Source organism: Populus nigra, chromosome 18, assembly GCF_951802175.1.
Source record: "Populus nigra chromosome 18, ddPopNigr1.1, whole genome shotgun sequence".
Classification (NCBI taxonomy): Eukaryota; Viridiplantae; Streptophyta; class Magnoliopsida; order Malpighiales; family Salicaceae; genus Populus; species Populus nigra.
This window is the reverse complement of record NC_084869.1, coordinates 1,193,924-1,215,805: the sequence shown is the minus strand read 5'-3', so window position 1 is coordinate 1,215,805 and position 21,882 is coordinate 1,193,924. Positions and strand designations below refer to the sequence as shown.

Genomic DNA, 21,882 nt, shown 5'->3' with positions numbered 1-21,882 from the left:
TTCAACCTAACATTGATCTAAAATAACAAATCAACCTATTAGGTCAATATTAGTTCAAGTCGAGTTTTTTTTTAAAAAGTGATTTTATCCCTTTATCAGTTACAATTATTCAAATGGTTTATGTGTTAATAATTTGTTTGAGAACACACTCTATTTGTAAATAAATTTAATTGTTATGATATATACAAACAGTTTTTATATTCTCTCTTTTTTATTTATCTAAGTGTGAGAAATAGACATATTTATTCTAAAATTTAAACCCTATTTTCTTTCATTATACAATCAAAAACCCTTTTCATTTTTTATTAAATCGAGACACAAATTAAATTCATTCAATTTTAGAAGAATATTTTCACTTTTATAAGTCTTTAAAGTTTAAACCACACAACTCAATTCATATAACATCATTCATATCAACAAGTTAATCCAATTATAGCATTTAAAAAAAAAATATTTGTCCAATTTGTACCAAATCACCGAAGCAATTGAATAACGATTAACTATTTATTTCAATTGAGTCAAATTTATAAATATATAATATTGTTGAATAGATTATTAATGTGGGAATGATTTTTGATAATTAAAAATAATATAAATTATATTTTTAAGTCTCACCTAACAGCTTAATCTTTTAAATTAGAACTTGATAATTAAATTATCACAAGCTCTTAGTCAACAAAATATTAAATAATAAAATTAAAAAAATATAGAAAAAAAAATAAAAAATAAACTTAATTTAATTTGGGTTAACCGACCAAACTTGTAACTCAGATCATTAGATTAAGATAACTTCATAGAAAATAAATTAAGATAATTATGAAGTTTAATTTATAACCAATTTAATGTTGAAAGATAAAATTAAAAAAATCTAAAAAATTGACTCGAGTCAACTAGATTAACCCACTAAATTCATGATATGACTCATAAGATCAGAATAATTTCATAGAAAGAAAATCAAAATAAATTTTAAATCATAATTCTCAATCAACTAAATATTAAAGGATAAAATTTTAAAAAAAATCAATTCAAAAGACAAAAAATAAAATTTGAGCTAACTAGATTAACCCAATAAACTCTTGATTTAGGTTATAATATCAGGATAATTCGATAAAAAAATTAAAATAAATTATAAAGTTCAATCTTTGTCAAAAAAAAAAAAATTAAATGATAAAATTTAAAATTTAAAAAAAAAACGAAAAAATAATTGTTGAGAAGGGAAAAATGAATTCCCCTTAATTAGTTTACATGCACGCACTAAACAACGCTACAAGTCGATAACTTTGTCTGTCGGATCTATGTGAAAAGGCAAATCTTTTTTTTTTATTGCCAATATTCAGCTACTACTAATTTACTAATTCTTAGTAAACTTTTGCAGTGGCTATAGATTCTCAGAAAAATTGGATTCATGAAGATTGACGGTTGATATTTTTTCCATTCTCTTTCTATGACGTGGAGCTGTTAAATTTTTTTTTTAAAAATACACTTATAACACTTAAAGTGTATTTAAAAATATAGTTATAGTTTCTTTTTAAAATATTTTTGATTTAGAAAAATATTAAAATAATATTTTTTTATTTATAAAAAATTATTTTTAACATTAGTATATCAAAATAATCGAAAAACACCAAAATAATAAATTTATATATTAAAAATAAATTTATCTATTAACTTTGTAGATTTAGGAGTTATTTGAAAACACTTATAAAATGATGTTTCTTGAAAATTAAATTCTATTTTTTTAATATGTTTGGTTCACGTGCTAATTTAAAAAATAATTTTTTTAAAATAAAAAATATTATTTTAATATATTTTCAAATAAAAATCACTTTAAAAAACAACTATTACTATATTCCTAACACCTTCTTAAATTAAAAAGGCCTTCAAATTAAGTTTAGAAGATTATTTTTCTGGTTAATTTTGAATATTTAACTTAATTTTAAATTTTATATTCTTTCTACTATCTAATTTTTCCTTGTAAAGATCCATCTAAAGCTTATTTAAAGAAATGTAATCCCAGTTTGTGAGGCAAACAATTATAGAGAAAATTATTCAATAATAAAGTTACTATTAAAGCTCTTGTCATTGAAACCCTTTTCCCTTTTCTGAAATTATTTTTCCTTGTTCATTAAATCCTGATTAACTTAGGTTTGGCTGTGTAGTATGACCTCATGCCATGAGAGTCCATGCCCAAAGGTAATATAATAAGATAAAATAATAACCCAGTACAACAAATATTTACAAATACAGTAGCTTTTATCTCTTTGAAGCTTTAAGCCACAGTAAATTTTTTCCCATGAACAGCAGCAAAGTGCAAGAAAATATTCAAACAGTACAATGAACTCGAAAATGAAATCAACAAAAACATATTATTTCAGGTAAATTGTCAAAAGCCATTTTCATTCAACACAGGGACAAAGGACAAGCACAAGAGACTGAGGCTTGCTGCACAAGGTCAGATGTATGAACAACATGAAGCAAGTGATGGGGCAATGAGTTCCAGCAACCAATCCAGATTACACAGAACCAAACGCCATTAAAGCATGGATAAAGTTCCATCATTCATTCTCCATGCACGCGCATACTAGCTAATGCAAACAAGTAACATATCTACAAGTTTATCCTGGACTCATGAGGACAGCTTATCAAGCCGACGATCCATGATTAATGATAGAGCTTCAAGAAAGGCAGCCTCACTGCTTCCTGGGAGAACAGCATCATAAGCTTCTTGAACAATCTGCTCAATCACGGATTCCTTCTGCACTGTTTCCCTGCACATGATGCTTCCAATGGCAAAGGGAGTAAGACCTCTCTCTACTCCTTTCTTCAGAAGCATAGTGGAAATGCGGAGGGTGCGGGCACACTCAGGTGGTATATCCCACCCATGAAACTTCAGAAGTGCGATGTCCTGCTCAGCATCCAGAGCTTTGATGTACTCAACAGTGTCAGGAGAGTAAGGCAGTTGAGCTTGAGGCCAGTAAAGCCACTCAAAGGTGCAATCCTCAAACTGCAGGGAAATAAAGCAAATATGAGAAGTAATAGGCATGAATTTGAAAGCACTAAACATAGGTTGAAACAGGAAAGCATGTCAGACAGTACAGATAAGCTTTTATCCAACTGATACTGATGCTCAAAAATATAAAGCAGCCCTGAGACGAAAAATTCAGATAAATTAACGTAGTTTGGAACTCATTCCTTAAGCAGTCAGAAGCACCAAAAAAAGACATGCTTTCATGATAAAAATGGTAGAAGTGCAAGTAAATTGTTATGGAAACTCCTGGAATTTACTTAGGATGACAATTTATGAGAAAAACATGTGACAAGCATATGCCTCATAAGAATCAAAGATAGCTGAAGGCCAGTCATGAGGAAATATCCAACATACACTCATTTCTAAACAAATACTCAATGGTACAGAATGAGGACAGTCATGAGGAAATATCCAACATACACTCATTTCTAAACAAATACTGAATGGTACCGAATGAGGACAGTCAGCACACCATACTTGAAATCTTCTCTCCATAGTTATACACAATTATATTTTTCCTGGTTTTGGATAAAGTTTATTCCTCACCTATTGTGTAGCATATTCAAAAAGATGAGATGCATGCTTTGTGAAATATAAGGGGAAATGGTAGAAGTTTTACTAGGACATATCCAGCACATGTACATTTACTCAAGGGATGCTGCTCAAAAGGAATGGATAGAGAAGACATTAATATAAGAAATTGAGATAGCAGCATTAACACTGCACATCAAGAATAATACAAAGTGGCACAACAGTTAAAAACAACAAGAAGACAAACAGAAGGTAGAACTTACATTTGTAGGCAAGCAGTAACCATGATCAATTGGAATAAGCACAATCTTGCCACGCTCACCATCTTTACTGACCAATATGTTCCCAGCATGCCTATCTGCATTTGCCAATCTAATATCCAACACTGAGATTTTGTGCACCTCAGCTACAGGGAAAGCACAAGGACCCATATCTTCACAATTTCCATTATTCTCTATGAACATCTGCAATGAACCAATTTTGATATTCTTGGAATCAAATTCATAACCATCAGGATGATTGAATCCTCTGTGGAGGCACTTGACCATTGCTGTGGGTGGAACCCCAGCAAAGCCTCTCTCCTCACCAGAAAATGAGTGTGGTCCACTCTTTGGATGATCCAGAATGTAAGCTGCAACTTCCCGCAATGCACCCTGTCCTACTCTAGTGCCTTTCTTCAATCCTTCACCATCAACTGACAAGGGTAGCCCCTGAGGATTATTTACAGCCATTGGCTCCTCATCAATTGGCTTAAAGACAGAAACATATTTCAGACCAGATGAATCTTGCATGAAATAAGCTCCTCCAGATCCCTCAGAAGATCGAATTGGTTCATTGCCCCTCTCCAGCCCATTTAAAGTTGACTTGATTAGCTCTCTGATAACCAATGGCAGTTGAATTTTGGAATTAACAATTAGTGGTTCCAGTAAGAACTGTTGTAATAGTGGTTTCCTCTCTATACCCCTATATCCCATAGATAAAGCACCCTGTTTGTGCTCTCCTACACTGCCAGCTTCCTTATCATTCAAATCTAATGCCTCAACAGACAATTCAAAATCTTTCTCAACAGGTTTTACCCTCACTTTGGCAGATTTCCGAATGAGCAAATGAATCACAGAATCATTACTTTTGCAAATATCAGTAATAAGCCTCTGGTCTTCGAGCTCCTCACCATCACATATCAGTTCTTGTTCAACAAGTTCAAAACATTTCCCTTTCCTAGCTATCTGCTTCTTAACATAGCCTACACTTCTACCCCTATCAACACGAAAGTCACACACTTTGCCACAAACAGTCCTGACAGTTATAGCTTGGAGATCCGAAATCCTGAGCACCAAATGCAGAACTTTTCCATCCGCAACACCATAATCTCTTACTTGTGAATTGCTCCGTGCTAGTTCCCTCCCTTCAAAAACCAATTTTTGCTTCTTCACAAAAAAACCTTTGGAAGCTTGAATCCTCAGCTTCACCGAAGCAATTGAATCCGACTCCATAACTCGCATTGGAATGACTGATCCCCCAACAGAAAGAAATATTACAATAGAGTCACTAGAGCGCAGACCACACAGCCAAGGGAAATTGCAACGAGAATCGAAAGACTCTCCACACATAGGACTAAGAGCTACACTAGCCACCGACATTGTTAGTCCTGTCAATCTAAATCCTAGCTTCTTACACTAATATAAAACTCCAAAATCCTAAATTTTACAATAAACCCCAAATTCATTCCAAAGCTCCTAACCAAGAGCAAGATCCAAGAATAACAATCCCCATTTTCCACAAAAACCCGGGGAGACACACGTCAAAACCCAAAGAAACACAAGAAACAATACTTTCATCAAACTATTCAAGCTAAAGGTTCCAAAGTGTGGACCTATCACCGGATTCTCTTCTTGTGAAAGATCAATACTTTCGTCAATCACTTCAATATAATCCCTGCAAGAAAAAACAATATCTTCAATTAGAAACAGTAAAATTTTATATCCTCATCAAAACCAAAAAAGCCTAACTATTTAGTTCCATTCGAGTATTATTTAATTAAATGAAAAAAAAAGAAATTAAAGAAAAAACCATCAAAAATTGAATATTTATTTTCTCAATTTCCTACATTTTGAACCATAAATCAAACTCATAACCTCAGCAAGACAATAAATTACAAAATAAAACCATAAGTAATTGAATCTTTATTTTCTCAATTTCCTATTTTTGAATCAGAAATCAAGCTAACAACCTAAAACATTCAAATTAAATTAAATTTCTCAAAATCTTATTGAATTTCTTCAATTTTTCTCGGATTTTCTTGGTAACCAAACAGATTACTCAAAACACGATCGTAACATAAGAAATCAAATAAAAACTCTTCTTCTATCTCTAATCCGTCAATTTCCTTCGCATCTTCTCATTTAACAAAAAATAAAACGAATAAACATACAAACATCAAACCAAAATTGATAAAAAAAAATCCAAATTTCATCACCTGAAGAAGCTGAAATCGAAGGTGAAATGACGACGATCAAAAGAAAAGGAAGAGAGGTTTAATTTTTTTTGAATTTTTTTCTCGTCATTTTTTCGATTTTGAAAATTAAATTCTCTCTCTTTTTTCTTTTACTTTCTCTCTGTACTATAGTTCTTTTAAAATGTTTCTAGAGAGATGAACAGTGTTCTACGCTGTGGGATATTTATAGTGATGAAATTCTTGGTGTTTTGTTTTTTTTTAATTTTAATTTGATTATCTGATTTGTCCTCCAAGTAATTGATTAACTACTAATACCCACTTTATGGATTCAAAATGATGAAAGAAAAAAATCATATTTATGTTCACAAAAATATTTTTATTTTGATTAAAAAATATATTTTTTATTTTCACTTTCTTATTGAACAAGTATTGTTAGTTACTCATGTAGTGCTGCTCTAAAATAACATTTGGTTACTTTCATGTGATAACAAAGACCATAAAAATGAATATTACATGTTTAGTTGAAAAAATAGAAGCAAAAATAAAAAAAAATATTATTAAAATAATTTTAGAATAAATTTAAATACTTAGAAAATACAAAAATGAGAGATATATCTGCAGAAATAATATATATTACTTTTTCCTCTAAAATATCATTTTAAAAATATTTTAATTTCAAAATTATTTCACACCTTTTTAAGTAAATAACCTTAATTGTTTTGGGTTATAAAGCAACAACCATCTTCTTCTCTTCTAGATCAAAAATCCTTTCACTTTGCTAAAAGTATTTTTTTTAAAAAAAAATAATTGTTTTAAAAAGTAAATTATTTTTTGATATTTGATAATATCATAAAAAATAAATTAAAAAATACTCTTCAGTGTTTGGTTATGTCATGGAAAATAAGTTAGAAAATAACTTATTAATATTTTTTAAAAAATTTATTAAAATAATGAGGAATAAATCTTACAAATTAAAAAGTTAAAATGAGAATGAAATTAAAAAAATATATGATTTCATAAATTATCTCAAATAAAATAAATAACAATAAAAAAATAGAGATCAAATCTAATAGATAAAAAAATTAAAAGATGATAAAATTAAAATAATAATAATTAAAATTTCATAAATTATTTCAAATAAAATGAGTAACAATCAAAAAAATAAGGATCAAATTTGATAGATAAAAAATTTCAATTAAAAAAAAGCACCATAAAAATGAGAGTTAAAGTTAATATAAAAATCAAATAAAATAAAATTTAAATGGGTTGAATTGAAAAAAAATATTCAAAACAAAATATATAGTAATCAAAAGTTTGAAGACCAAATATGTTATAATCAGTAAATTTTTTTTCTTCTTATTGTTTTTTTAATTAATTTCTTAAATCTTTCTCCCATCATAGTTTTGTGCTTTAACATATTAAGTGCAAATATCAATCAAGAGGTTGAATGTTAGTCTTTAAAACTCTTTTTTTTGCCCCCAGAAGAATCGGTTGGTGGCGTGTTCCATCTTTAATTGTTGAGTTTGGTAGAGAGAATTTTCTTGGCTGGATCAAGAGGTTAAAGAACATGGACACCTAAGAACAAAGATGAATATAAGATCGAGCTAGCCATTCCTTTTTGGGAAAGGGATTTTAGAAGGATTCAGAATGGGGAAAATGTTTCACATAAAAAAATAATATAATTATTTTGCTATATAAATTCACCTAAGAGTCTGGAAAAGCCATTGAAATAACTTGCTGTATTTCATTGACTATGTATTCATTTGAGCATAGTTTTTCCAGAGCTTTATACATTTACCAATTTGACTTGTTTTCGCTAAGGATTTGTATTTTCTGAGGAAATATATATTAAAAATAAAATAATTTTTTTTATATTTTATCATGTCTCACAATCAATTAAAAAAATATAAAAATAAAATATCACTACCAAACATAAATTTCAAAAAAAAAAACAATTTAATTTGTTGTTGCTGCTGGTTACTTAAATTTCTATTATCTGCAAAATATATGAAAGAAGTGATTTTATTCAAGAACTTACTTCACAAATATCTCATCGATGAAATAGGTTTTCTTGAAATTCACATTGAATATTTAAAAATATAAAATTATCCTTTTAGTTATTGATATTTTAATTTATGTCTTAATTTTTTTTAATTTTTAATTTTTTTGATAAAAATTATTTATTTATTTTTGATTTCATCATTCACTCCTATTTTTTTATATATTACTTTTTTTAAATTTGGTTATTATTCTTTTAATTTTTAATTTTTTCTGTTTTTTTATAGAATTATTATTTATTTTCAATTTCAGTCTTCATCCTAATTTATGATTTATTATTTTTCAATTTGATTCTTACTTTTTTTGTTATTTTTTTTTGTTAAATTGATTTTTCTTTTTAATTTCATCCTTGTCAATTAAAAAATAAGCAACTATAGTAGGTCTTTTCTAATTTATTTTTTATTTTTATTTTTTAATTATTATTTTTTTAATCATTTTGTATAATTAATTTTTTTTTCAATTTCATACTTCAACATTTGATTGGTTGAGTTTTTCAGATATGGTGTTTCCAGTCTAATAACTCAGATCATAAATTCATATTTAATGATTTTTTTTTCAATTTCACACTTTAACATTTTGCAACAAAAACAATAGCATAGTTATATCATTAAATACAAGGATATTAATTATTTGGAGAAAAATCAAATGAAACTTTTTTTATTTATGATATTACTAAGAGAGAAACAGAGTTTTCTCCGGATCGAGCTCTTGTAAACATTCCAACGAATGAGAGCTGAGCTTTTTCATTCTAGATATGTCTTGTCTTCACTTCAAACAGGAGCATGCTCTGCTTCAAGATTGTTTGGTCCATGAACTGAGACTAGACTTTCCACATAACCATCCAGATGATAGGAACTGAAATAGGGATTAAGAAAATCATAAATTATCTCATGACTAATCGGATCATAAATCAAGATGTGGCCATCCCTTTTTCCGTTGACGATCACCTTATCTCCCCACGTAAATACTTGATGTAGAGTTCCTAAAAATGGTATGCTTAAGAATTTTGTCCAGCTCTCTTCATTGCCAACGCCTGATCCACTCTCATCTACGACCCAAATATCCATTGTTATGGACGTGGAGCCATCGTAGGGAAACACACAGCAAGCAAGCGAGTCCTTAATCCCACCTGAAACCAGCCTCACCTCTACCAGAGTCGACTGGTTCCAGGGGGGAAAATTAATCCATCTAAACACATACTTAGCCGTATCAAATGCAAGGATAATGTCCCGTAAACCATCCAGGTGCCAATAGAACTCACCCTTCAGAGACACTGCTTGACCACGTGAACAAAAATCATCAGCTAGGATCCTACAATCATATACTAGTCTCCAAGAATCTGTTCTCCAAGAGTACACCAGAGCTCGAAGAACAAAATCGCGTTCTTCCTTCTCATACAGTTGATCATCATCAACAGCATCGAAATTCGGTGAGTGAAAGAGCCGTCCAATTTTCACCAACATGTAATCGTTCATCTTACCATTATGCCCGAACCCATCCATTAAAAGTTGGAAATCCTGCTGAGGATGTTTCACGTATTTGAACTTTCTGGTAGCAGGGTTCCACAAAACATATTCTATTCCATGGTAGTCACAAAGCTTGATGCAGAGCAAACCACCACTAGAACCTATCAGAATAAAAGAAAGGTTAGGAGATATTTGCGGGTTTAAGAAATAATTTCTCATGAAGGTATGATTATACATCAGGGATTGTGGTATGTGTAGAGAATGGAAAGTTGTGGTATCTTTGCGGTGGAGCCATGATAGGGTACTGGAATGTTCCGGCCAACGGAATCCTCGTAATAAGATAGAGGATTTTTGGGTGGAATATTTGTGGAGGTGGGCGGCGATAAACTCAGGGTTTGTGATGAGAGAATACCAGTCTTTTGACACTAATTTGAAACGGAGTAGGGATTTGACAGGTAGTCTCGTAAGAATTTCGGTGATAATCTCTTCGGGGAGGATGGGAACAGAGCCATCAACCTTATTTCCTCCGCTCATGGGGATGGATTTCTTGATGAATTTACAGGAAGAGTAGTCGGCTTAGGGGTTCAACTAATGGAGAGGAGGAGCAAACTAGGTAGGGTTGAAAGGAAAAAGATATTGATGCCAATATATAAGTTTAGTGTTTCAATAAAGGATTTATATATATTAAATATATTGCCGATCTATTTTTTATTTTTTTTTGGATAATGTTATTTCACTCTCCTCTCCTGTTTATCAACCCCACCTCAATTGTTAAATAATAATAAGAACTCTAAACTTAATATAATACTGTTGAAAATGTAATTAATTCAAACTTAAAAGTCAAAAATACAAAATTATATTTTCTTCATACTTTTTATAAGTTAATTAAATTATGTTTGTTTTAATTAGGTAAATATATATAGTTCACCATTCAAAAATATATATATTTGTGGTTACTTTTCAAAGTGTTTTTCGTGACGAAATGCATTAAAATGATATTTTTTTATTTTTTAAAATTTATTTTTAAGATCCACGCATGCAAAACATGCAAAAAAAAATTATTTTTAGCAAAAAAAAATTAAATCTTTTAAAAATACGGTTTGCACCACGTTTTCAAACAGTTTCTAAATAACAATTGGATCCAATAATAAAAATTAATTTACCATTGATATATGGTGCAATCAACATTTAATTTTTTCACTAAAAATTAATTTAATCGTGTTATCTTTTCCTTTCTATATTCTATTCTAGAAAATAAATTTTATTTAATTAAATTTATAAATTTATCTCTTAATTTGCATTTCAAATATTGTTGGTTGTTGATTCTTATGTTTTTGCTATTGATAATCCTTGAGAGGCTACAAGATAAGATTTCTCTTACATACTCAACAGTAACTATATTGTTAATCCATGTGGGTCCCATCTCCGCCCTCAGAGTTTGTCATTGCTGTCTCACCGGAGAGTCTCTCCGTTGTGTAAATCTGCTTGTTCTTTGACCCATCAGTTTGATAAATTGGGTTCTATATTTGTTGCTGTTTGAATTTTGCCCTTCTTGTCTTGCATATTAGCAACTGTAAGTATGAAATGAACAGGATTGTTGATCAAAATCTCATGAGCAACGAGCTAACCTGAAATTCATGAAAGGAGACTATCCTTGCTGATATGGATTTATGCTACAAAGGGGTGGTATTTTGCAGGTAGAAGCATGGATATGCTAGCATTAAATTCAGCTTTTGAGAAAGAGGAACATCTGAGCGGCCACCTAATCCACTATCATCTTGGCCTCCTGAAGAAATTCATTGTTTTATATGAAGTGTTGGTTCCTTGAGTGCCAGATGCAACTGAACCTACTTAGAGCTTCAGACTGAACCGAAAGCCCCCGCTAAAGCATGCCATACTTCACTTCATACATACCAAGTGTTTAAACCCAACGACGCATGGGAATACTTCCTCACTTGAGAAAGATAAAATCCAGCTGATGAGCGCCTGGTCCTTCTGAAACTACTCTTCATACAGTGGGTTTGGATCCAGTAGATTGTGTAATGAGAGAATTGCAGGAGAAAGGGAAGATTTGGAAGAGGAATCTGTAGTGTTTGCCACTAGAGGCTCTGATTCAATAACTAGAGAAGAAACCTTACCAGCTAGTTCAAATACAAAAATCTACACTGATACAAGTCCTTCAACATGCTGGATCATTCTATATATAATTGCTGTTGTTGGGTTTTGCTGCTGAAATTTGGATGGCGGTTTTAGATTGAGAAAATATCACCATTAAAGAAAACACTCAAACACCAAACACATAAATACTTCTCTGCTTCAGGACAGGACAGGTTTAAGAATATGAATATTGTTGGAAAGCTTTGCAACTGATTTGACTTCATTTTCCAGGGCCTTCTGACAGAAATTCATACAATATTATTGCTTACAACAAACATTCTATGTATTCATCATGAGTTACAATTAATTGAATACAGGCCGGGTTTTTTTTTTCTGCGTTACCCTCATCCAAGACCTGTCCCGCTGCGTCTTCTCTTCTCTTGGTACTTCATCCATGCTGTCCGATTGGTGGACTTCTTGCGGGAGAAAAGATTCTAATAGGTATTTCCCTTGCGCTCCGATGCACTGGAAGATTTTCTGTCATTTAATGCCATTGGTATAGAGAAAATGTTAGAAATAAAATGAGAAGCCAAAACACAGTACATAGAACTGAAAAACTCTTAGGGATATTTGACGCAGATAAAAATAATACATGAAGAAAACAAGCACAAGCAGCACATAATTCCGCTGATTAGTGTGATTAGTGTCATTGTACAGAAATTATAATTCAAAGTTTTATTACTAGATTTTTCTTTTTAAATAGTTTTCTGAAATACAAACTAAACAATCTTATTTATACTAACAGTAAGCCTAAGATGAAAAAGGAAAATCTAGGTTTATTACCTCATTATCAAAAGAAACTAGGGATACGAGTAGATCAGAGGAGAGAAGTAACATATTATTACTTTAATTACTTTCGCACCTTGAATAACTGAGAAACCAGAAATTCTTGCTTCTGTAAACAGAAAGTAAGAACATATTATTGTTGATAACAGTAATACGTAAGCCACAAGCAAAGCCCTTGAAGCAGCAATCCGAGGAAGCCTGAGCATTTCGTTACACTCTCAAGATTGTTTGGTGGTCGTGTAGGGATGAACTTTTAGTGCCTCTTACTTATAATGAGTCTTGGCTTCCTGTTTGAAGTTTGAAACCGTGTTTCTGATCATTCAACAGATGACCATTGAGAGATTTTCTATACAAAGAATACCGTCCAGTCATGGATGATGAAACAACCTTTATTTTTCTCATGGTGGACGATGACTTCTTTTCTTTCTGGGATTTAATTAGTAAAAAATAACAAATATTCTAAAAGCAGAAAAAAAAAATTCAGAATAGAAGCTTTATAAATTACTAGGTGGACCTGAAGATTAATCAATCAATTTCTTATTGAAGACTTGATTTATCAAAAATTAAATGTACTTATATTAGAAGACTTGATGCGTGGGAAATGCTTGCAAGAAATTAAGCAGCCTTGCTTTGCTGACCCTGGATGTACTTTCGCAGAATTGGGTATTTCTTTTGTAAAAAGTGCAAATTAGTCCTTCAAGTCTATTGCATGTTATATTTGAGTATGTTATTTTAATTGTTAATCATTGAAAGAGTGTTTTGGAACAGATGTATTTAATTATAAAGTTTTTGAACATAACATAGAGCGTGTTTGACAGTGTGGTTGCGGGTGCTTTTTAAATAACTTTTCGTGCCAAAATGCATGCCAACGATGTTTTTTTATTTTTTAAAAATCATTTTTGATATCAGCACATAAAAACGATCCAAAACATACAAACTATATTAAATTTTAGCAAAAAAAAAAAACAAAAAATTTTCAAATTTTTTGGGAACGCGGCCGCAGCCGCGTTCCCAAACGGTGCCATAATTCAGTAGAAAAAGGTTTAAGCATAGCAATTTGAACCCAAGGCGCTGCTTTACTCGCTCTAGGTTAAAGACTAGCTATTTGACTTGTGTGGGTTATAAATTTTTTTTTTGTAAGAAAATATATATGCAAGGCATTCTCAACGTATATTTATACATAAAAAATTATAACTTTAAATTAAAAAGTATATATATATATATATATATGTTTAAAAATTAAAAAAATCATTAATAAAAAATAAAGATACAAATAAAAAATTAATAAATATATATAAATTTAGATATTTAACATTACAACGTAAAAAATAAATTCCTAGAGCATCTTCAACGTACCAGTTAAAAAGAGAGTCAAAATAAAAAAAACTATATTTTTATTTTTTATTTTATTTTTTATTTTAATCATTTTAATGGTTAAGTTATATGAATACCTAAAATATTTATTCTTGTTTTGAAAAGCTTTTTCTATATTTTTATGTAGAGAAGCTAAAACTAAATGAAATGACATGTATTCGTTTGCAATCTTTTTTTTTTTTGTATTAATAAGATTATGATTGTATTATATAAAAAATAACTAAATTAGTTATATAATTATATTAAAATATAATTGGTTTTTCTAAATAATTTTTACTATTAAAATGTATATAAAAAAAAAATTATATTTACACTACAAAAAAAAATATTTTATCAGTTTAGCTATTTAATAAAGCGGTAGATGCTCTTAGAGCCAAAAGGGTAAGATAAAAGTAAAATTTTCTTAATTAATATGACAACCACAGCTTTGGTCTGGATCTACGTCCCTCTAATGGCTTTCCAAAGTCCATTCATAGTATTGTATGGAATTCTAAATTCAATTCCCAGAGAAGTTCTCTACAGAAATTACCAGCTAATAGGGTGCAGGATTAGGACAACCTCAAAACACTGACTGGGCTCTTTCACTTTCTTGAACTGTCTGGTAGCAGGATTCCACAAACCATAGTCTAACCAGCTGCAATAACTAAATCATCCGGCAAGTCATCTGCATCATAAACTGCTAACCTCTTGGCTTTTTGTTTGCTGCATCAAGATATATAGATTTGATAACAGAAGCTGTGTTCCTTAGTTTTTCAAGCTCATCCTTAACACCCCGTTTCAGTCCTATCTCTTTCGAGGTTCTATAGTTTTCCCAAGATTCTAATAGTAATACTGAACAAAACAGCTTCTATCATTTCATTTGCTGGTTGATTAAATTTTGGGAGATGGAAATCCAAACTATAATTGTTTTTCGTTTTTTTTTAGCGGCAGGGAAATTTTTGCTATAAATGCCTTGACAATTGATTAGCAAGAAATAGCTAACAAGACAAGAAAATGGCGAAGATTGTGCTGAAAGGAACTGGAGCTGTGCAGAGGATGAAGAAGCATACAAATCTTGCATATGAAGGTGGGGGTGATGACGGTTGACTTCAATTGATGACAAAATATGTCACCTATTTATAATGGGACCAACTGCAACAAACTATGAATGTAATATGCTTCTGCGAACATTATTCATCACTGTTATCATGCTAACGTTCTCATGATCTACCATAAAAATGATAATGCATGGCACTGGTTTGTGTTTGCAGTCGTGGAACTATGTGTAAAATGGTGTAGTATTTTAGTATTTTTCGATATAATCATTCAGGTTAACAAAGCTTTGGATTTGTATTTGCAGTCTGACAGCCAGAAGTCCAGCACCTCATATTCAGTTTTGAAAGGATTAGCCAAGAGCTGAATGACTTCAAGCTACCCGGGTGTGATATCCAACCCAAATGCAACCTTATCATAGCTCTACAACTATGAACTTAAAAGCAATATGTCTCTTCAGAAAAAGAAAAATGTGCCAAAATTTTAGCATAAACAGCTCGAAAGTGAAAATCGCATTCTACGACTTTGATCCCAGCTGAATATGAAAATGCTAATCAATTTGACACAAAGCTTACAGCAAAAATAAGAAACGCACAGTACAGACATTATGCATTGAAAGTTGCTGTTACAAAGGGACTGAACCCCAGATTTTATGATTTGAAAAAAAAAATATATATCGAAGCAAAAAGATGCAGAATTTTTTCTACAGCGACATGAATCTATAAATAAAAATTACTTCATAAACTTCTCTGGAAGAACTCCCAAATTCTCTCTTCCATGTAAATTCGGTCATTATGCTGACGGGGCATGTGTCGTTCATCAGGGAAAATTAATAGTTCATAGGGTTTTCCAGCTGCCACGAGTGCATTGACAAGCCTTGCAGTGTGTCTAAAATGCACATTTTCATCAATCATGCCATGCACCAGCAACAACCTCCCTTTTAACTTGTGCACATGATGCATCACAGAGCCGTACTCGTAGCCCTTTGGATTATCAGAAGGCAATCCCATGTACTTCTCAGTGTAAAATGTGTCATATCCATCCCAGGAGGTTACAGGTGCACCAGAGACAGCACAACAGAATACATCAGGGAACCTTGCCAAGATCACAGCTGACATATATCCACCATAACTCCATCCACACAACCCAATGTGGCCAGCTTTTGCCAATCCTTGTTTAATGAGCCATTCTGCTCCTGTAAGCTGATCCTCTGCATCAAAGCGGCCAGGATTTCCTTTCAGAGCACCTTCAAACTTTAGCCCACGGCGAGCACTTCCTCTATTATCCAACTGTCAAGGGAGAAACAAAGAGGGGCTCAGGGTAACGAGCTTTCACTTTAGAAAAAGGTGAGATGTTAATGCGAGGCATGGGCTGGTTTCTATTTTCATCATTATCCATCGAGCAACTAATCTATAAGCTAGTTATAAAATGTCATTACTATGAGATCTCTCCAAATTAACATGCATATACACTAGTAAAAGGACAATTCCCAGTCTTTTTGAAGCTCGACACACGTTAGATTTCTGTGCATGATCATTGAAACAACCACCAATTTCAGATTTGACAGCATTCCATCTCCAAAATTTTGAGGACTGAATGAATTCAACATCTAAGTATGCACCTATGTTAAAACAAATGAATCACAAAAATGTGAGCTTCCATTCAGCAGAATGAGCAGCATTGTTACAAATAGGGAAAAAACTTGATCAGGGATCCGAACAGGCAATCTGTGGGCATAAATGGCAGAATTCAACCATATATGTAATTTTAGGGAAGAAGGTAACAAATATACTCATTAGTATGACTAGACTAGGAATTAAAAACAGTAAAATAAAAATCAAATTACGTATACAGTCAAGATGTCTAAGTTGAAAATACTAACCTTCCACACTAAGATGCCTTGGCTCCGAAGATATTGAGCTCTCATGTCAGCTGTACCTATCCAAGAATCACATACATACTGTACACCGGGGCCTCCATACACACTGATCATGGTTTTGTATGGTGGTGGTCCAAATCTTGTAGGGTCAGGGTCATATAAAGCCCCATACAATATGGTCCCGTCATTTGCTTGTATCTGAACTATCTTTGGAGGCTCAAGTTCCAGCCTTTTATATCTTGGAATGGTAAAAGACTGCTCAAACAGAGGCATAATTTCTCTTCCATCAAACAGGGAGCAGAGAGAAACTCTTGGGGGAGAATCAAGGGAATCATGGATATCAACAAAATTCTGCAAGTGGTGATCAAGGACAACCGAGTGTTTCCCTTTACCGTTTGTTAATCTCACCGGAGCCTGCAAGGGATTGTTTCCAATTGGATACAGTTTAGCACGGTAAAGATGTGATTCCAAAGGCCCATCTAGAGTTGCAGTAAAATATATGATCCCTGCAGCCTCATTTACACCGGCAATTTGCTCAACCATCCATTCACCTTCAGTAATTGGTCCTAAGCATGTCCCATTGGCATCATGCACACACAAATGCCTAAATCCTGACTTTTCACTCGCCCAAATGAATCCTCCAGAATATTTAGTGATTCCTTTGTCCAAAGGAGTGAAGCAGTCATGTAAATTAATCCATGGGAGTTGTTCTTCTGCATATAACACCTCTTTTTTCCCCGTCTTAATATCAAACTTAAGAAGTTTTAATTTTGAATGAGACCTGTTCAAAACTTGAGCTATGAGAACATTTCCATGCATCCAATTGACTCGGGCCAAATATTCATCTTCATTATCTGATTCTTTTGTTCCTCCACATAGAAGATCCATCCAAGTTATAGAATCACCATGAACAGAAACTACCCCAAGGCGAACTTTGACATTTGAAGCTCCAGCAAAGGGATAAGGATGATCTTCCTGTGCTTCTGAACCTACAGAGCTTTTGCCTTGGTGCATAATTCTAAAAAGAGGTATCTCAGATGAATCAACTTGTGTAAATGCAATGAATTTGCTGTCAAGTGACCACCAGTAACCATTCTTCCGGTCCATCTCCTCCTGCAATCAACAAATTAAAAAACCTCCGGTAAAAAGTTTAATTTTACTAAAAAAATAAAAAAACCACAGAATCTAGTAACATTATGAAATCAACCTAGCAACTGAAAAAAAGTAAATTAAATTTTGCTGAAAAGTAAAAGTATTTGCAAACCATCAGTTTCAAGTTAACATATATGTGGAGATGGAAAAACAGGAGTAAGGATGAAGTTCTCACCTGAGCTATATATTCAGCAAGGCCATGAGTCTGTAAAGCAAGAAAAAACAAAAGCACTGTCATATTCAAATCAAAAGACTGGTGCAGAACAAATAAAAATGAAATGAAAAAAAATTCAATTACCAAAACCAAATATTATTATTTTGTTTTTACATTTTTCAATGTTTCTAGCTTATAGTGGTGGCCTTATTTTGAGTTTGAGCATGATGTAAAGCCGTCAAAATAATTCTATTGTAGAGAGGAAGAGAAGAAAACCAAAGCTGGAAAAACTAACAATTTCTATTCTGTCCAAAGATCTGATGGGCCAAATTGCAAAGAAAATAATTAATTAACAATGATAGTGGTGGTTACAGCAGTAGATAGGGGAAAACGCATGAGCAGATCCCACGTGGTTGGAAGTTCAAATTCAAAGCATACATTGAGTGATAATTATTCTGTAATCTCTGTGTATATCAAATTTTAATCACTAAGGCAGTTGAAGAGAAGTTGATCGATTAATTTTAGACAGATCAATGACGCAGTAAATAAAGACTGATGGATACATGTGATCATAATGATATTGGTAACTCGTAAAATCATATATTACTCTTGGACAGAATCTATAGCTCTAATGGCTAACACAAATCACAGATAAAATAAAAAATTATCTGACCTCCAATGAATACAAATAATTGGAAACTTACCACTGTATATCCCTGAGCACCATGTGTTAATTGTTTGGACTCGTTGTACAATAAATTTAGAACATGCAGCTCACTGTCCCTTATATAAGCAAGCATGGTACCATCAGGAGAGACATGTGGATCGATAACAGGGGACAATGCAGAGCTGGGAAGCTTGAGCTCTGGTTTTGAAGAGTGCAGTTCCTGTAAATAAAGCTGTGCATATAGAAAAGGTCCTATCATCAGCACAGCTGAATAATTTTAACTTGCAGCATTGCTTGCAACAGTTGAAACTTTAGTTAAATTTGATAATCACTTTTGATCCATATGCAGTCTATACTATCATACCTAGTTCTAAAATCACCAAGTTAATTGAACTGGCTGGACTGCATTTGATTGTATTTAGAACTGTTATACTACCCTGACTCACAAGGGAATAGAAGAGATAATTCTGGCAATAGGCAATCTAAAAGATCAGAGAAGACCTAGCAAAATGTACAAATATAGTTCCGCTAGCACAGTTAAGTCCAAATACAGTTCCGCTTTGAAAATTTGAGTTCAAGATCACAGAGCAATGACCAAATACAGTTCCGCTAGCACAGTTAAGTCCAATCAGAACACTTCTTCATTCCTTCGAAGTCCAAACCTTAAGGACTGTAAAGTCTATGTTCATTGTACTTTACAGAAAATGTACTAAAATAAAAGGTTCCAACAACCAAAATGCAAATGATTAGAAAGAGGGCATTAACTGTTAAAAAATCATTACTGGAAAATCATACAAAGTGATAAGTAAAAGAGGCGAGGGAACAAACCCCTGCAGGCAGTGGCACCATAATTGCTTTCTTCTTCGAACCTGTCTTCACCCATTCATAACATGTCACTCCCAGCCCACGCTGCCTTAACCTCTCCCTTCGCAACTTCTCTTCCGGTGATATATTACTCTCATCAAGTCCACCATCAGGGGGGCCAAAAAACAATTCTTGCTTGCCACTCTTGAGATCAAAAGCAAAAACCTTCCTACTCAAGGTGTGATCAGGACTAAATAAGTAAGTAAGTAAACTATCATCAGCACTGAAACCTATCGAAGTTGGCGCCTCATATCCAGGCAACGGGGATTGCACTATCTCTTCAATAGGAAAAAGAATACTGTCCTCAACATTTTGTGGGATGGTGTTATCAGTCAAAGGCATATCGTTAATTAATGATCTCAAAATCCTTAATTTCTTGTTCTGGCTCTCGTTCTCATCAACTGATTGCATCACATATGAACTAAAATTCTATAAACTAAATTGCAAGGCAGCATGAACCTAAACCACAAAAAAAAAAAGAAGGAAAAAGAGCAGGAAACCAATCAAATATTATTTTTGCTACTTCAAAATCTATGAAAAATGGAACTAATTAACATAATTTAAGCTTCTGAAACAAATCAGCTTCGATTAAAACCGAAACTTTTACTGAAACAAACCAACATTGGATACAAAGTAAGAGACTTTAGTACTTCTAAATTTTTACCCCCATTTTCTCGTCACTCAAAATGAAACATAAGCAAAACCACTTTAGAATTAGGCAGAATTGATCAAAGTTCCAGTCTTTTTATCATTTTCTATGTATTTTCTCAGAAACCAAACAGAGAAAAGAAAAATAAAAAAATTGAAAGAAACAAATAAAAAAATCAATAGTCCAAATCACCATTACCTGCTAAGAAGCTCCACTGATTGGTCCACTATCAAGAGAAACAATCCAGTGGATCCAATCACATGCTACTAAACTGCACTCAACAAGCTTTTCCCAGTAAGAGGAATGGATTCTACTATTTACCTCAAAAGAGAATTGATTTAATCAGCCATGAAAGTGAGCTCAAAAGAGAGAGAAAGATTTTGATTCGTTGGAAGCATCAAAGTGTAAGTTAGATTGAGAATCTTGAATTCCTAGAGGAATTGGATTCTCCTTGCAAGTTTCAGAGAGACAAATGAGATATGTTAAACGAAAAAACACTGCAATGAATTCTGATAAAATAGTTTTTATGAGGTTGTTACACGCGTTAATAACGGCGCGTTGTGTTTAGATGTTAGGCAATGAATTCTGGTAAAATAGTTTTTATATGTTAAAAAAAAGATGTTTTATTCTTAAAAAAAAATCGATGATTAAACTTGATTAGATAAACTAAATTATTAAAAAAATTAATATTTTATTTTAATTCAAATTAAATTTTAAATTTCTCATATCAACTCATTATAATTATATTGATATGAGTTTAACCACTATACTAATTATTAATATTAAAAAAAACAAGAAAATAGTTGAAGAAATGTGCATGACATAATTTTGGTGGAAGTGATAGTATAATTTTAGGGGGGAAAAGAATAAAAAAATGTTTTATGAGATTGAATCTCACTAGAAAGTAAATTTATCAGCCACATTAAGTCATTAATAAAGTATTTAAAAAGATAATGTATAACTATTTAGTAGGTAGTTTAGAGGTAAAAACTTGAAATAAAAAAATTTATTTTTCCTGTAATTTTAGATTTGAGCCTTGTAGCTATTAATATAATGATCACTGGAGCTTTACATAGCTGAATGTTAAATTTTAAATAAAATTTGGATTGTTTAGCTTTCTAATTAAAAAAAATAGATATGAACTATTTAAATATTTATGCCATATATGGTATAGAAAATAATATTATGAGAATAAATAAGAAAATAATAATATTGTAGGAATAAATAAATAAAATTAAGCAATAATTTTATCAGGCACATATATGGAATGTGGTTTCTCCCTCTTTTACTTTCAATTCTTACATTTTCACTCCCAACTTTTTAGCTTCCAAACACATTGTAAATATCAAGTTTTTGTTTTTTTGAAATGTTATATTTATTTATATTTATATTTAATTTATGTATAAATTTAATCCATCTATGACCTCTCATAATAAATGAATGGATTTTCTCATAATTTTCCATTAAGTTTCCTTTTAAAAAAACTATTTTCTGTATAAAATATTCACATCAACATGGAATGTTAACGGCCATGGACAGACGGATCAATAGATGAATTTCAAACAATCAGAACCCAATTGATAAAATTTCATGTATTAGGATGAGTTTGGGAGTTTGATAGTAAATTAAG

General features: G+C 31.9%; 3 protein-coding genes and 1 long non-coding RNA gene across 6 annotated transcripts; all 4 read right to left on the bottom strand.

Moving 5' to 3' along the window:
* Positions 1–2,347: 2,347 nt before the first annotated feature.
* LOC133678591 (phosphatidylinositol 4-kinase gamma 4-like) lies at positions 2,348–6,223 on the bottom strand. The gene is made up of 3 exons (XM_062100962.1): positions 6,036–6,223; positions 3,823–5,494; positions 2,348–3,004 (listed from the first exon to the last, which is right to left on the bottom strand). Exons 2-3 carry the CDS (start codon positions 5,197–5,199, stop codon positions 2,627–2,629), a joined length of 1,755 nt encoding a protein of 584 aa, XP_061956946.1. The 5' UTR covers positions 5,200–5,494; positions 6,036–6,223; the 3' UTR covers positions 2,348–2,626.
* Positions 6,224–8,708: 2,485 nt separating this feature from the next.
* On the bottom strand, positions 8,709–10,165 carry LOC133677854 (putative F-box protein At3g24700). Its single transcript, XM_062099991.1, has one exon. It carries the CDS (start codon positions 10,070–10,072, stop codon positions 8,843–8,845), a length of 1,230 nt encoding a protein of 409 aa, XP_061955975.1. The 5' UTR covers positions 10,073–10,165; the 3' UTR covers positions 8,709–8,842.
* A 1,620-nt stretch (positions 10,166–11,785) lies between these two features.
* On the bottom strand, positions 11,786–12,822 carry LOC133677857 (uncharacterized). The gene is made up of 2 exons (XR_009835851.1): positions 12,558–12,822; positions 11,786–12,172 (listed from the first exon to the last, which is right to left on the bottom strand). It is a non-coding gene; the product is annotated as an uncharacterized LOC133677857 (long non-coding RNA).
* A 2,648-nt stretch (positions 12,823–15,470) lies between these two features.
* On the bottom strand, positions 15,471–20,747 carry LOC133678642 (uncharacterized). 3 transcript variants are annotated; one of them, XM_062101041.1, is made up of 6 exons: positions 20,451–20,747; positions 19,535–20,062; positions 18,777–18,971; positions 18,094–18,123; positions 16,770–17,879; positions 15,471–16,176 (listed from the first exon to the last, which is right to left on the bottom strand). In XM_062101041.1, exons 2-6 carry the CDS (start codon positions 20,012–20,014, stop codon positions 15,625–15,627), a joined length of 2,367 nt encoding a protein of 788 aa, XP_061957025.1. In that variant the 5' UTR covers positions 20,015–20,062; positions 20,451–20,747; the 3' UTR covers positions 15,471–15,624. The 3 variants fall into 3 exon arrangements, with proteins under 3 accessions (XP_061957025.1, XP_061957026.1, XP_061957027.1); XM_062101042.1 differs by having other exon boundaries at positions 19,568–20,062; XM_062101043.1 differs by having other exon boundaries at positions 19,535–19,772.
* Positions 20,748–21,882: the final 1,135 nt, after the last annotated feature.

Excerpts from the sequence above, each read along its gene's own strand:
- LOC133678591 (XM_062100962.1), bottom strand. The coding sequence starts at position 5,199 with ATGTCGGTGGCTAGTGTAGCTCTTAGTCCTATGTGTGGAGAGTCTTTC. Across the intron at positions 3,005-3,822 it reads GTTACTGCTTGCCTACAAAT|TTTGAGGATTGCACCTTTGA; the intron begins GTAAGTTCTACC and ends ATTTCCCTGCAG.
- LOC133677854 (XM_062099991.1), bottom strand. The coding sequence starts at position 10,072 with ATGAGCGGAGGAAATAAGGTTGATGGCTCTGTTCCCATCCTCCCCGAA.
- LOC133678642 (XM_062101041.1), bottom strand. The coding sequence starts at position 20,014 with ATGCAATCAGTTGATGAGAACGAGAGCCAGAACAAGAAATTAAGGATT. Across the intron at positions 17,880-18,093 it reads TTGCTGAATATATAGCTCAG|GAGGAGATGGACCGGAAGAA; the intron begins GTGAGAACTTCA and ends TGTTGATTGCAG. Across the intron at positions 16,177-16,769 it reads AAGGCATCTTAGTGTGGAAG|TTGGATAATAGAGGAAGTGC; the intron begins GTTAGTATTTTC and ends CTCCCTTGACAG.